This window comes from Cyanistes caeruleus, chromosome 4, assembly GCF_971803275.1.
Source record: "Cyanistes caeruleus chromosome 4, bCyaCae1.hap1.1, whole genome shotgun sequence".
NCBI lineage: Eukaryota > Metazoa > Chordata > Aves > Passeriformes > Paridae > Cyanistes > Cyanistes caeruleus.
The window spans coordinates 37,473,390-37,486,930 of NC_141704.1; the positions used below are offsets into that span (position 1 = coordinate 37,473,390).

Sequence of the window (13,541 nt, forward strand, 5' to 3'; positions counted from 1 at the left end):
CACTAGAAACTGAGATCCTCCTTGGAAAATGTGACTCCCAGCAGAACAAGATTAAATGTATTTAAGGATCGCACTTTTACACTGATGCAGGCTTGAAACAGGGGAACATTGCTATAAAAAGCAACTGAACGGACTGGTGAGTTTATACTTCCTTTGTTATTATTAAATACAGTTATATTTTAAGAACATTGCAGTGCTGCTCCTCCAACTCTGCCAGCCTGCAGCAAAGGCCCACTTAACGATGGCTGGAGATGAAAAGATTCAAGTGCAGATCCCTCAAGCACTTTGCAGGCTTCTCTTAAATGTGTAGCCTGAGGAAATCTCCACCAGCGTGAAAGAGAAAATAAGGACACAAATTAATGAAGTGCCTCAGAAAGGCACTGACTTTTCCATATTTTTTTGACAAACAATTGAAAGTAAAAAGCAGTACATTTTTACCATCACCTCAGTGATCTGTCAGAATCATTCTGAGCTATGGTGGTTCAAACCACAGAAGACAGTGACAGACGCCACAACAAGCAGTTTGAAAGGGCAAAGAACTGCCTTCCTGCATCTGCAGAAGGACTAGACCATTTGCTTGGTAGCAGGACAGTAAGTCTAGGTGAATATTTAGCCCTTTTTTATTGTTGTTTTAATTTTCTATGTAAATTCCCTCATGAACAGGCTTGCAGTGAGTGCTAGTGGCTGCTGGCCAGGGCTGCAGGGAGCTGGGGCACGACTGCTGGGTCCATGCAGCTGCTGCAGAGAAGAAATGAGCAGCCGGGACAAGAGCAGGGGCTCCAGTCCAACAGCCAAAACAAACCCTTATCAATAGACAGCACTCTTTGATACTCAGGGAGTGGGAAGGCAGCAGGGAATGCCCCTTTTCTGTTGGCTTCTTGAACACTTTACACTTCCCCTTCTCTGCCCCCAGTGTACAAAACAGTGACTACAGCAAACGTGCCCACCCTCTCCTGTTGAGAAGTGCTCCGAAAGCCGCTGCTCGGAACCGGGTGGAGCGGTGCCTGCTGCCTGCTACAGAGCTCAGCCTTATTCACACCCCAGCACCTCAGGAACTCGCTTTATGAGCCCTTCCAAAACCAGCCTCACCCGAGAGCTCTATATCACCAGGGATGGCTCTCCTCTGCCCCTGTCCTCCACAGAGCAGCTGGCTGAGCTGGATGCCAAAGGCTCGGTGGACTGCTTCTCCCTGCAGCTTAAACTAGACTGTACTGGGGAGGGGTTGTGTCAACTGTGTATATGCACTACTGAAATCTATCATGTGTTTGTGTTTCATTTTTATCAGCTCTGACTCTTGCTCTGTGTTTGAGCCATTTAGAACAAATGTGTAACTATACTACCAGGGTGACTGAAGGGTTTTAGTGGCTTGGCCCAAACCTGTTAGCTAGCAAGTTTGCTGGCTGCAGGAGCCACCTGGGAGACTGAGCTGGGAAATGGGATACACTTGCTAATCTAACTTCAGACTAATGAGGGATTTCAGGAGCAGGAAGACCATTTTTCCCTCTTTCCAGGAAGTGACCTATAATAAGGATGCCTGAGATATAAACATGTATGACAGAGTGTAACAAACTTGTCTGTAGGTACTAAACATCCCTGGTCAGAAAAGAAGACCAGAGCTGTAGCTGCTGCTCCTAAGTCCCACTTGGATGTGTTGCAGATTTCCCGGCTCTAAGGGTACTGAGGGGTGCAACATGTGTAGGAACACAGGCTACAGATTTCTCCTAGAACTCTATCCAGGCTGCTTCCAACTATTGGGACCCCTACCCACACAGAGGGCTGCTCACACTCCAGTGCCTGAAGTACGTATGCTGGCAGGAGGTACCTGTGGCAAGATGGTTTGCTCAGAAAAATGGGAGTGTGTCCACATCAGCATGTGCAGGTAGGCAGATTCTGCTAGCATCACAAGTTACACAGTTATGCTTATTACACTGTGTGTGTAGAAGCCAGATTTTGTAACTTTTTGATGCAGGCACAGGTGCTACTACACTGTGCGCCTGTACTGACCTTTGGAAGATCAAGACTCTAATTTAGCTGGACTTCAGTCTTCTTCACTCACCTCCATCTGGAAGATAAAGACTATTTCTCTGGCTGGCCCCTATGACCGGGTTCTCCGTTCTCTCTACTGCAGTTCATCCCTTTCCTCTCACATTAAACATGAACTATTTTATGTGTCTTTTTGAGGCAGGTGTTCTTGGGTTGTCTCCTCTACCCATCACCTCTTACTGAGTATCAAATCCTTTACTCCCATCTTTCCATATGGATAGCACTATATAACCATTTACGTCATTTCAGCCAAGCACTTTCTTCACTTCCACAAATCACTTTTGGATGAAGCTCCTTCCAGTTTTCTATAAAGGTGCTTTTTAATGCCCCTTAAAGTATTTCCTTGTAACAACTCTTACCTGTACCACTACATAATGTATAGTTGGTACTCCAGCACAATCACACTGCTATTGTTTCACTGTAGGATCATATTTCCCCTGAGATGTTTTACCTTCCCAAAAGTAAAATAATAGTTTTCATTATCACTTTATATCCTGAAGTTTAGTAAGCATCCAAGCAAGGGATCCTAACCCAAAACAATTCCTCCATGCTTCCACCCACACTTGGACATTAAAAATACAAACTAGTAACTAGGTTACTGGGTTTGACCTGTTATGGGAGGGGAGTGAATGCATTGGCACCTCTGAATCCTGAGAGCACCTAAGAAGCCCTGTCCCTGCACTGCAATAAGCACAAAGCAGCCCATATTATTTTAGTACTATAAATCATACTGCCAAGCCATCTAAACAAGTGGGCAGATATTAACTGAAACTAAAACTGAAACAGACTGAATAGCACTCACTGAGTAAAGCCTCGGGCCACGTACTGTTCAGAGAGAATGCAAAAATATTGAATAGCTGCTCATCACAACAGTATGTGACTGTGTAATTAAAGATGCAGCAAAACTCATGCAAACATTAGGGTTATCCAGGGAACTGTGGTTCTTTTATTTCCTAACTTCTGAGGACTTGACTTGCACAACTGCTACATCCTATTAATGTCAGTATCGGTGTGTAATTTCCTGGATTCACCCTCCTTCCCTCAAAAAAAAACCTCATGGGAAAACTCACTAGCTTCTCTCTTGTGGTGTCATCTTGAAATATTCATAGGGACTTTCAGAAGTCTAAAAACCCCTGGTGACTTCCAGAAGATATGTGCCATTACAGCTATGATAAAAACAAAATAACTGGGTAACTTGAGGGAAAAAAAGAAACTTATTAACCCTACTTTTGAAGATATTTTACTTCAAGCTAAAGTGCTCCATATGGGAAGAGTGCTGAAGCATTTCCTTGCCTGAAAGCATTACAAGAGATTTCTGACCGGCAAAAGTGTGTGATATGATGGACACAAGCTGCAGGTAGAGTGCAGGATGCTCTTCCTCAGTGCTATCTGTCATCTGTGCTGCTGCTCTGTTGAGGCAATAGGGGAAATGCATTAAATAAAAATTAGAGGGGGGGAAAGAATTTGGGAAACAAATGAAACAGGAAATGGCGTCTTCAGATTATCTACAAACCTTTAGCAACTATAATCATGGCAGCAAATTACAATGAAGACATGCCATACTCTGCATTTCCTGGGGTGCTTTTAATGTGAATTTAACATAAATCTAGCCATCAGCCTCAATAGTATGTCATGCTTGTTTTCAAAGCCAGGCTAAGGAACTTGTCCTAATTGTGTTATTTTTCTCCAATACTGGAATTAATTTACTTTTAAGTTCAGATGAATCAGATGATGAATTTTAACAAGCCAGTGGTCCCCCCAAGCAAAAGGCAGAGCTTATAAACCCCCATTTATCCAGCAAACAGGTTTTATTTCTCCATGGTGATTAATTTCAAAGATAGACCATGAAACATTAGCTCAGTGTCAACTGTATGCAGTAAGAGCAGAGGGCAGTCCAAGAAAGGAAGGTCCAGACAATGTGCTACCACAATTTCTAAAAAATCACTGACCCTTGTCTCAAACTCACACGCTGCCAGATCACTTAAGTTATAGGTAGAAAAATCCCTGTCAATATTTCCACAGTGCAAATGAAGTCTTGTCCAGAGTTCTGCCTCATCTTTTCTGCTGCCACTCCCCCACCTGCAGCTCAGTGTTTGTTCCATTTGTTCAGTGTGCATCCCATTTGCCCCAGCACCCCCAGCTGCCAACACATCCATCATTGCACACAAGAACGGAGGGGACAAGGATCTCAGAAGGCTCCTTAAGGCTACCTCAGAGACTAGACTGCTTTGGGGTTTATTTCACAAATTGGTGTATGGTCTAAAGGAAAAGAGCATTAAAGTCTGAGAGAGGCTCTTTCATGTCCCCAGTCCTTCCTTCCCCTTTTGTTCTGCAGGGGGGAAGGAAGAATGTCAAGGAGCCTTTCCTCCCTTTCTTGACTTCTTCCCTTCTGCGCTATGCAGTACAGACTGAACTGAAGGCAGAGGACAAAAGGAATCTACAAAGATTCACTATCTGCTAGCTTATGCCATTATCTCTCACAGCTCAAAACCTGCAGCAAGTTGCTCTGTCCCTTTGCAGTCTCCCAGTAATCCACCTTTCTCCACTGTCTGGGAACCTACAGGATACAAAACACTATACCCACAGAGCAAGAAGCTCCCACTGTTTCATTCTAAAGGAGTTACTCTTTCAATTTAAATAGAAACAGCCATAGATTTGGGTTGGGGTTCAAACCCTGATTGCAGTACATGGGGAAGAAAGAACTTAGCCTTCTTTCCATCTAGAAGCTATGACGTCCACAGGACTGCAGAACACCGGAAAAAATGGCTAAAATCCTTGTGCCACACTTAGATAAATCTGTCAGACAGAAGAGCATCTCTACAAACAGCAAACAGTCGCCTCAACCAGAACCCTGATGAAGAAACTGTACAGCCACTCCAGCAGATGCTGCTTGAGCAGAGACAAGACAGATGACAAAGGTGTGTGTGTGTGCTGGAGGCAGGGAACTGAAAACAGAACAGGGGTTAAAAAAAAAAAAGGTTAAGGGATAAAAGAAGCAAGAGAGTGTCAGGTAAGGAGCCATTATATTCCATTACTTCAAAGAGATCAGAGAGATCTCAAAGCGTAAGCATTACAAATATCTTGTTCCTTGTTTTTAAGCAATGTCTGTTCAGTCACTAAGAGCATATTTGGGCTCTGCCTGGCTATGCTGTTCATGCACCAGCAGGCACTCTGTCTCCATTGATCCCAGTCAAGTTTATAACCAGAGGGGTTGGAGTCATATAACGAAGCAAGCTTCCCCATGCTGAGCAGAAGCCTTTTTAGCACTTAGTGAAGGGGATTCATCACACCAACTGCTCAGAACAGCAGCTGTACTGTCCTTACTGAATCCTTTTGTGCCTTTGCAGTCAGGCCACCTTTGAAACATATTAAGTGGGAAAATCTGACTTCTAGTGGGAAAAACACTAACATCTCCAAATCTGAAACTAAAAAATTTTTCCAGGAGAAGGAGCCCCTGTGGGTCATGAAAAGTCTGATCATCTGATTTTTCATTGTTCATTTGCAGTCAACATGTTTTCTGATGGCTGTGTTAGATTGACTGCATAGCACTGTGCCCTGCAAGAATTACAGCACTACAAATACATGATACATGACAACAGTACTCTAAGGTCAGTCCAGAAACAGTATCTACTTTCCTCTGCCTTGTGCAGGCAGCGAACGCCCTAATCGTGTAATACTGAACACAGGTATTACTCACTACATAATCTCATCTCACCCACTTTTCTGAAAATCAAAATGAAAACGGGCCACTAAGCACTGCTATGAAGTTTTCCTTTTTAATATACAAAATCTATAACAGTCTTTGTTATTAACATTTAATCTTAAAGAATAGAGGAAAAAGTAAAACCTAGTAACTTGGAATTTATATATCTTATTGAAAAATATCCATTTAAGAAGAACTCATCTGAGAAGATTTGATATCAATTAGTAAGAACAATAAAATATTCATCAAAAAAGAGTGTGGAAACTCCTTGAGTTTACCAGAGTCTAAAACTGAGAAATGTGAATATGCAAGATTTGTGTTCTACAATATTTGTACATTTGTATTCTACAATCTTTGCCTTCTAGTATCTTGACTAGTTAGAGGAACTTCTGAACAGCTTCCACAGACAGGAGAAATATTAACTGGTAGCATTTCTATTTTCTTAGTCTGCATGAGAATAACAAAATTTACCTTGTCATAATAGTATCTGAGCGCCCGGCTCAGCTTGTCATAATTCATATTAGTTTTGTTTTTTCTCAGTCCCCACAGCTTAGCCACTTCTTCTGCCTTGAGTAGCTTGAATTCGCCATCATTAGACGTCCAGCAAATGAGGTGCTCGTGTTTCTGGTCTAGCAGCAACTGCAAAAGGAACTGCCACAGTGTGATTGCACTCTCCATACCTACAAGGGACAAAGGAGAGCAACAGTGTGAAAAACATTTGGGAGCAGGTGTTCCACCCAGCACTCTTTTCAGTAATAAGATCTGTGCAGGAGTCATCCTACGTAATTGAGAAAAGGAAGCTACCACATCATTCACAAGAAAACATCCACAAGACCTATAGGTCTTCCACTGCTTTTCCAGTATTTTTCCCACTGCTGTTCTCTGAAGGGACACATAAAATAGAGGAAGTATTTGGAAAAGCACTGTCCTCAAAGTTCACATTATACAAGGTCACCACCAGCTGGCATCTTCTATTCATTGTAAGCAATCACTCTTCAAAGGAATATCTAAGGCTGGAAGAAAAGGACTTAATATGACTATCCACTGAAATGATATTAAAAACCTGCTGTTTACTGTCAGGAGGAGTACACTGGACTTGTTTGGATATGTCACCATGAAAAAGGCGAGAACGAGGGAAGACCAGAGCTATTGCCCTTGATTACAGGACCAGAAGTTACATCCCTTCCCTCCCTCACCACCAGAGAGCCTTTGCCTATTTTGTTTTTTCCAGGGCCTGAAATTACACTTGCTGCTTCTGCTTGCCAATTCAAATAGCTCAAAAGATAATCTTTATTTTTTAGAAAAGCTGAAAGTTCAGTACACCTAAGCACAGTAAGTGATGTTTACCCTGAACCTCTCTTTAAAAGGAATCTTTTCTTTCATTATCATACATACTACTGAGAATTAGGAATATTTTTAACAGTGCCTGAGTCTCACATCTGAGATTGGTTGGATATTTTTTTCTCTGCTAAAGGCTGTTTGAGTATAGTTTTCCTCTGCTAACTGCCTGTGCTACTGAGCCCTCCCTAGAACAAACCTTTTGTTCAGGCACTGCAATAAAAGGATAAGCTGAATGCTGGCTATATTCCAATTTAGCACAGGTATATACTTAAAAACTTAAAAACTGGGCGCATTATTGCTTATAATAACAACTTATAATTTTAATGAAGATGCAGCTAAAATTGACCTTTTAAACTACCAAATCATCAAATGAGATTTTCACCCACTTTCAAAAACATTCCCAGCCTTAGCATGTTAACACTGGATCAAACAATTATTTCTTGGCCTCTTCTGATTCTTAACTTAGATATGTTATGTCACACAGATTTATTGCTGGTATTGATTAATTGACTATGGTGCTAATGGGGCTAATTATTACCTGACCTACCTCTGTGCAAGAAACAATGGGTATTTTTGTCTTTATCTAGGCAAGCTGACGATTTTTAGTGCCCTCGTTCGTTTTGTTTCCCAACACACGGTGGTTTGTGCCCCAGCAGGTGACACGCAGAGGATGCCAGGCTTGCTGCCTGCCCCTTCCCTGGATGAGCGCACCACAAGAGGGCACAAGACTTCCAGCTATCCCCGGCAGGGATCAAGCCAGCGGGAACAGCCGCCTCTTCAGCTCTGCCCCAGCGGGAAGGAAACCTCCGTGCGCAAGGTTCACGAGCAAAAAGAAAAATAAATTGCATGAGCTTCACTAGTGTAAAGCGAGTTCATGATACTAGAGAACGCTGTCAACAGTTCTGTGGAAAAACAGAATTTGGAGCTCTGTTTTGTTCTAAATCATTTTTAAGTACGCTGGTCAAACAAGGGTTGGCAGAATCAATGATGATTTTACTATCTCTTCAAAATCCTCATTTCTCTAATTAATTTAGAGTCCCTTCTGAATGACAAAGACTAAACTACTGGTGCCCAGCTGAGCGACATCATAACTACACAGCATTTTCAAAGGTCATTTGAGGCTCCTGGGACTGTTAGGGATCCTGAAAACAGAACAGCCTATATGGAAGGTTTGGCACTTTCAAACGTCTGCATTTGCTTCATTGCAATTTTAAACAAATCCTTTTTCACACAGAATAAGGCAAGAAAAAAATTCAAAGCTAGGATTGTATATACCTGGCAGTTACTTGCTTTACAGCCTTTAAAAATTCCTTTAAACTACACCCTCTTTGCAGATATTAGCATCTTTAACAGCTTATTTATTTATAACTTCATAGATAATAATACTTGTAAGTTTTGCAATTTACTTTGCTAAAAAGGTGTATTTATAGACAACCATATTACTTTTAAATAATCCTACTTTCTGCACATCACATACTTTGCAGCCATATCCTGCATAATTTCAACTTCTATACAACTCTTCCTAACAAGAAATCACAAATGGAATTTTTGTTGCTCTGGAAAACTGTAAGTCATGTATAAATATCTTTCTTGAAAATAGTACCAAAATGTATCCTGTTCTGCAAAGACCTCTCAGAAGCACTTCAGCTGAGGAAAATAAAGAGGGATGAGAACTATAATAGTACCAATACAAACTTCACTGCCACATCATCACCCAAAACAAGTGTAATACCTCAGAGACACAATTCTCTCCTCCAGATCTTATGCTACAAGATCAGCAACCGTGGCTCTGAAGAGAGGTTAGGTGGAACTGAAAGCAAAGCAGCCTGCTCCATCCCCATTCACCTCTGCCCATGAAAACTCACAGGGTAATCTACAGCTAACTTTGTACTACCCTTTCCATTATGAACCTGTTTTCTGATACTTATCATCTGTAAAATGTAAACGGTTTTGGATTCGATTTTATCTACTGAGTGTGGCGCTCAAGGTGGCTCAGCTGTGGGCATAATGTAAAATGCATGAACAGCACAAGCCTGGGCAAGAGAATCCTACAGGAATACTCACTCCACAAACCATATGTCCCGGTGAGCAAGGAGAGGTGACTCCCATCCGGTTATTACATAAAAGGTTATGCCACCTTTTTGGAAGTGCCTCAGTCATTCCAGCTGAGATCCATGGATAATCTCTGGGGGTCACTTCAGGTGCTGGAGCCAGGGCAGATGGCTGTGGTGGGATTAGATTTAGGCAGCTCCTCACAACCCTGTCTTGCCTGAGCATCAACTCTCCCAAGCCTGTGGCTCTGAACAGGCTTTATAAAGGACCTGTGTACCTCAGACTTCAGCATCAACGTGCTCAGTTGGTACATGCATAAATCTTCCACTAGTATGACCCAAGTCTGCCCCTACAGAAATGAGATTAAAACAGCTCAATGCTGCATTGTGCTTCATCCCCTACATCTGCCACCGAGTTCCTGTATAAAGCTTCCCATATTGCTCGTACAGCAACTGTATGTACGATTCCTATATGAGCCAAATCATGCTAATTACATTTTCAGCTGATCATTAACTGTATGGTCCTACTCTTCTAACCACCAAACTTGAGATGTTCAGGTCTGAGTCACACTTAATATTCACAGTTGTAACTACCTATAACAAAAGTCTTGTTCTACGTACAAATGGTGAAGTAAAATCTCAGATTTCTTGGATTGGGTAAACTGGGGTTAATCTCATTTCCATTCTGTAAAATGTGATTTGCAGGTGAATAGTTGTAGCAGGATGCTCTGCCTGGACTCCTCTCTGAGAAGGAATTCGGAAAGCAAAGAGGTCCCTTCTGCACCTCGTGACTCAGAGGGAAGGCTTCTCTAATAAACTGTGTTTGAAGCTCCCATTCTGCCCATGCCAGATTCCCATTCTGCCCACAACAATAGTAAAAATCTAAAATTCTGCAGTGACAGGATTTTTTTAACTGATACCAAATACTTAATTTGCAAACAGGCCAACAGAAATACTGACCTGTCTTTCTCTATGAGAAATGTTTTGGATTCCACAAGGCACTAACTGTCCCCTTGGGAGGACAGAATGGCCACACAGGGCTTAACTTGTGCCTCATTTGAGTGGTCAAGCAAGAGAATCACAACAGATGTATTGGATTTATTAGAAGACATGTAATTCAACCAAAAATCTGGTACCTGTATTAAAAGTCATAATAAATTATGACTGTGAAGACTTGGAGATGTTCAGAAAACATTGTATTTCATTTATGTATTTTCTAATTCTTTTGAATTTTTACTGACTCAAAGGGAATTCAGTATCTTGCCATACTCTGACAGAAAGGGCTGTTAGGATGTGGTCACTTCCTACAGTGACCACATTTCATTCAACTTGTTATTAATATTAAATAGTAATAATAAATATTCCTCTTACTTCTGTGCTCAGTACAAGATTTGAATGCAGGGCAATAAATAATACATGGAACCATGTACTGAATTACATGGATTAGCAGAAAAAATAGTTTTAAAAAAACCCTTATATAGATAGTGACATACATCAATGGTACAGATACAAATCAGAATGAGAAACACAACCTATATTAGAAACATACATCGTATGTCATGAAAAGTCTAATCAAAATTCATACAGACAAAAGAGCAGATTTTTTAATCCATTAACTCTGACGTCTGACTTTGCCATCTTACCATTTTTTAAATATTTATACAATGCATTTGACAGTCAAAGATGCTTTCTAAGCCATGAAACAAAATTTGCTAGTTTGACCTGACCTAGGTAGCCTAGTAATTTTACTTTGTGGTCACTTGCACTACCGCTGATGCAAATAATCATGGTCATAGTTAGAAGGAATCATACTTGGAAATGCTGTGTTAGACAGCAAAATGGTATTTCAGGACTGAGTTTTCTGAAAATCTATTTCTCTGGCAGCTGTGACACCATCTGCATTAGCAATTTACATTCCTTGCAATGTGCTTTCCCCCATACAAACCCTAGCAACTGTGTGATCAGTATGATACAACATGCCCTCCACACACCAAATTTTAAATTTAGGTCTGATGCCAGAAGGTGGCAAATCAGAGTATCTGTGCTAAAAATTCTGCTCCTATTTCAACCAAACTGAAAGACTAACAGGAATGCCTAAACTTGAAGCAGCAGAGCAGAGTCAACACCATAAGCTCTCCCTGAAGAGGATAATGGAAATGGACAGAAACATCCATAGAGCAAAATGAGAGCATCTGAGAGATTATATTCCTGTAAAGGATGTACCCAAATTCCTCACTTAGGCAAGGGGCCTACATGCCAAATACTCTCTCTCCCTTTAGCATGTGAAGACTGGCTTCAACCAGCATGAAAAAACCGCAGTGAAAACATTATGGAAGTTACACTAGAAATCGTTAAGACATAGTAATATATGTGCTCATGAGCTGCATAGGCTTTTTCTTTAAACAAGACAATACATATGAAATTCCATGTGATAAAGTGTCAGTCAGTAAGGTGGCATTAAGATCCAAAAATACAGTTATTAACCTGCTGGGCAAAATAAAACAAATAAGCAAGGCATCTTAAAAAAAAAAAAAAACAGGTAGGAAACCAGGAGACTCAGAGACAAATCTAACTAACTAAAACCTCAGTATTGGAAAGGTTTATGACATGAACTGTGAGATAAGCAGGATAGTATTTGAAGCATAAAGTTTTGTAGGATTCTTGCATAGGAAAACCCACATGTAAAAGGCAAAAAGCTGGAAAGCTGTTCTGTAAGCAACTCAGGACTTCTGCAGAGGTCCTTAGCTTCCACACAACTATGTTACAGCTGTAACACAGCTCTGCACTCCCAAGTAGTCCAGGTTTCCTACTTGGATTTTTTCTCCATGTTAGCTCCCCTACAGCTTTTCTAAAACAGAGAGAAACGCTGCTCCTGAACAATCAACATGAACAAGTTTTGAAGGCTAAAACTAGGAAACCCTCCAGGCGTTAGGATCAAAACCAGTCACTTTTGCTTTGGAGGGTCTGCAAAGGAACAACATCTGTGAGCCTGAGCTATAAACCAGATCGTTGGACTTGGGGCAGCAGAGGAGGGACAGCTGAGTGGGACAGACTGACTGGGGTGCCCAGAGGCTGAAAAAAACCAGCTGGTGACCAACTAAATCAAGAGTACATAAAAGGTATTAGCCAGCATTATGCCATATAGGTAGTCACAGAGAGATGGTGATCAGACATGTACATGAAAAGGATTAAGAGGCTGAGTCAGGGCAGGGAAATTAATTTCCCTTAGCATATGAAGAAACTGCTGATTCCTTCTGTACCCAAAACAGCTGCAAAAGATCCAGCTCCTTTTGTATGCCCCATCACAGCAGGCACACACCTCCACTTATATTTCCCTTACAGGCACGTGTGTACTTTTGCAAGCACACAGCGTTTCTCAGTTACAGATGCCTTTCTTACCATTTCAACTACTCTGGAAAACGTGTACATTTTTTTTGTACATCCATTTTCTGCTTTTGTATCCTAATTCTGTCCAGCACGTTTCTCCAAGCAGCGTGACGTGGGGCATTGTTAGTTTCTCGTTCACGTTAGCATTTGGCTTCCTTTATTTCTGCAGGTTGCAGCCAGGAAACTGGAAAATGGGCCACAGGAAACCTGGCCTCCTACATCTGTCCCAGTTTGTAATAGCAGCTCTGGTTTTATTTTTCTAAGTGTCTCAGGTTCATTTTAACCCTTGAGATGACTGCTGCAATACCATGTGCAAGAATGTGACTTTTGCTATTATTTTTTAACCACCATTTCTCAATACTAGAAATAGAGATTTTTACTTAACTAAATTAAAGTCTATTAATAGTTAGAAAATAAACAGTTACATGTGGTTTATTTTTTAAACTCTAGCTGAAGATTACCAAAACATTTATATCAAAGAGTATATCTAGAGAAAAATATGGAATAAGGCTGTGTCTATATACATCCTAAACACAGTTCTAAAGTGAATGCCCATATGAAAAGTTGAAGAGCTTATAAATCCTCTAGGAGAATTTTTCTATTTTACATTTTAGTTTCTGTAAAAAAAATTAAAGTACACTTGTTTTCCATTTAATTACAGAAGCAAGAGTGTCGATCAACAAAAGGAACTTTCCTAAAATAATTAAAAAATTAGTCAGCCATAACATTTTTCCCTGAAAATTCATCAGTATAGCTATGACTATATCATGAGACATGTTAAGGACAATTGCCAAATCTGCCCAAATCTTTGTTCATAACTATTTGAAAGAAAAAGCTGAGTCAGTCCTAACACTTTATTTCTCAACAGAGATGGTTCAAGGGTGATAAATAGGATGTGGTTGGTGAGGAGTTAGTGATTCTGCCAGAAAAGAGAAAAACCAAATATCAATTTGTTTACTCAGAAAGTTTTCAAATATTCATCAAAGGAGATCTTACTGCTAATTTAATTTGGCTTG

The 13,541-nt window shown here is 40.8% G+C and overlaps 1 protein-coding gene across 2 annotated transcripts in view; it reads right to left on the reverse strand.

The window, feature by feature from the left end:
• Positions 1–13,541, reverse strand: part of ELK3 (ETS transcription factor ELK3) — a 35,748-nt gene that overhangs the window by 12,050 nt on the left and 10,157 nt on the right. For both annotated transcript variants that reach the window (XM_023933710.2, XM_086887709.1), the window contains exon 2: positions 6,218–6,426. In XM_023933710.2, coding sequence (XP_023789478.1) covers positions 6,218–6,424 — 207 coding nt within the window. In that variant the 5' untranslated portion in view covers positions 6,425–6,426. The remainder of the gene's footprint in view (positions 1–6,217; positions 6,427–13,541) is intronic.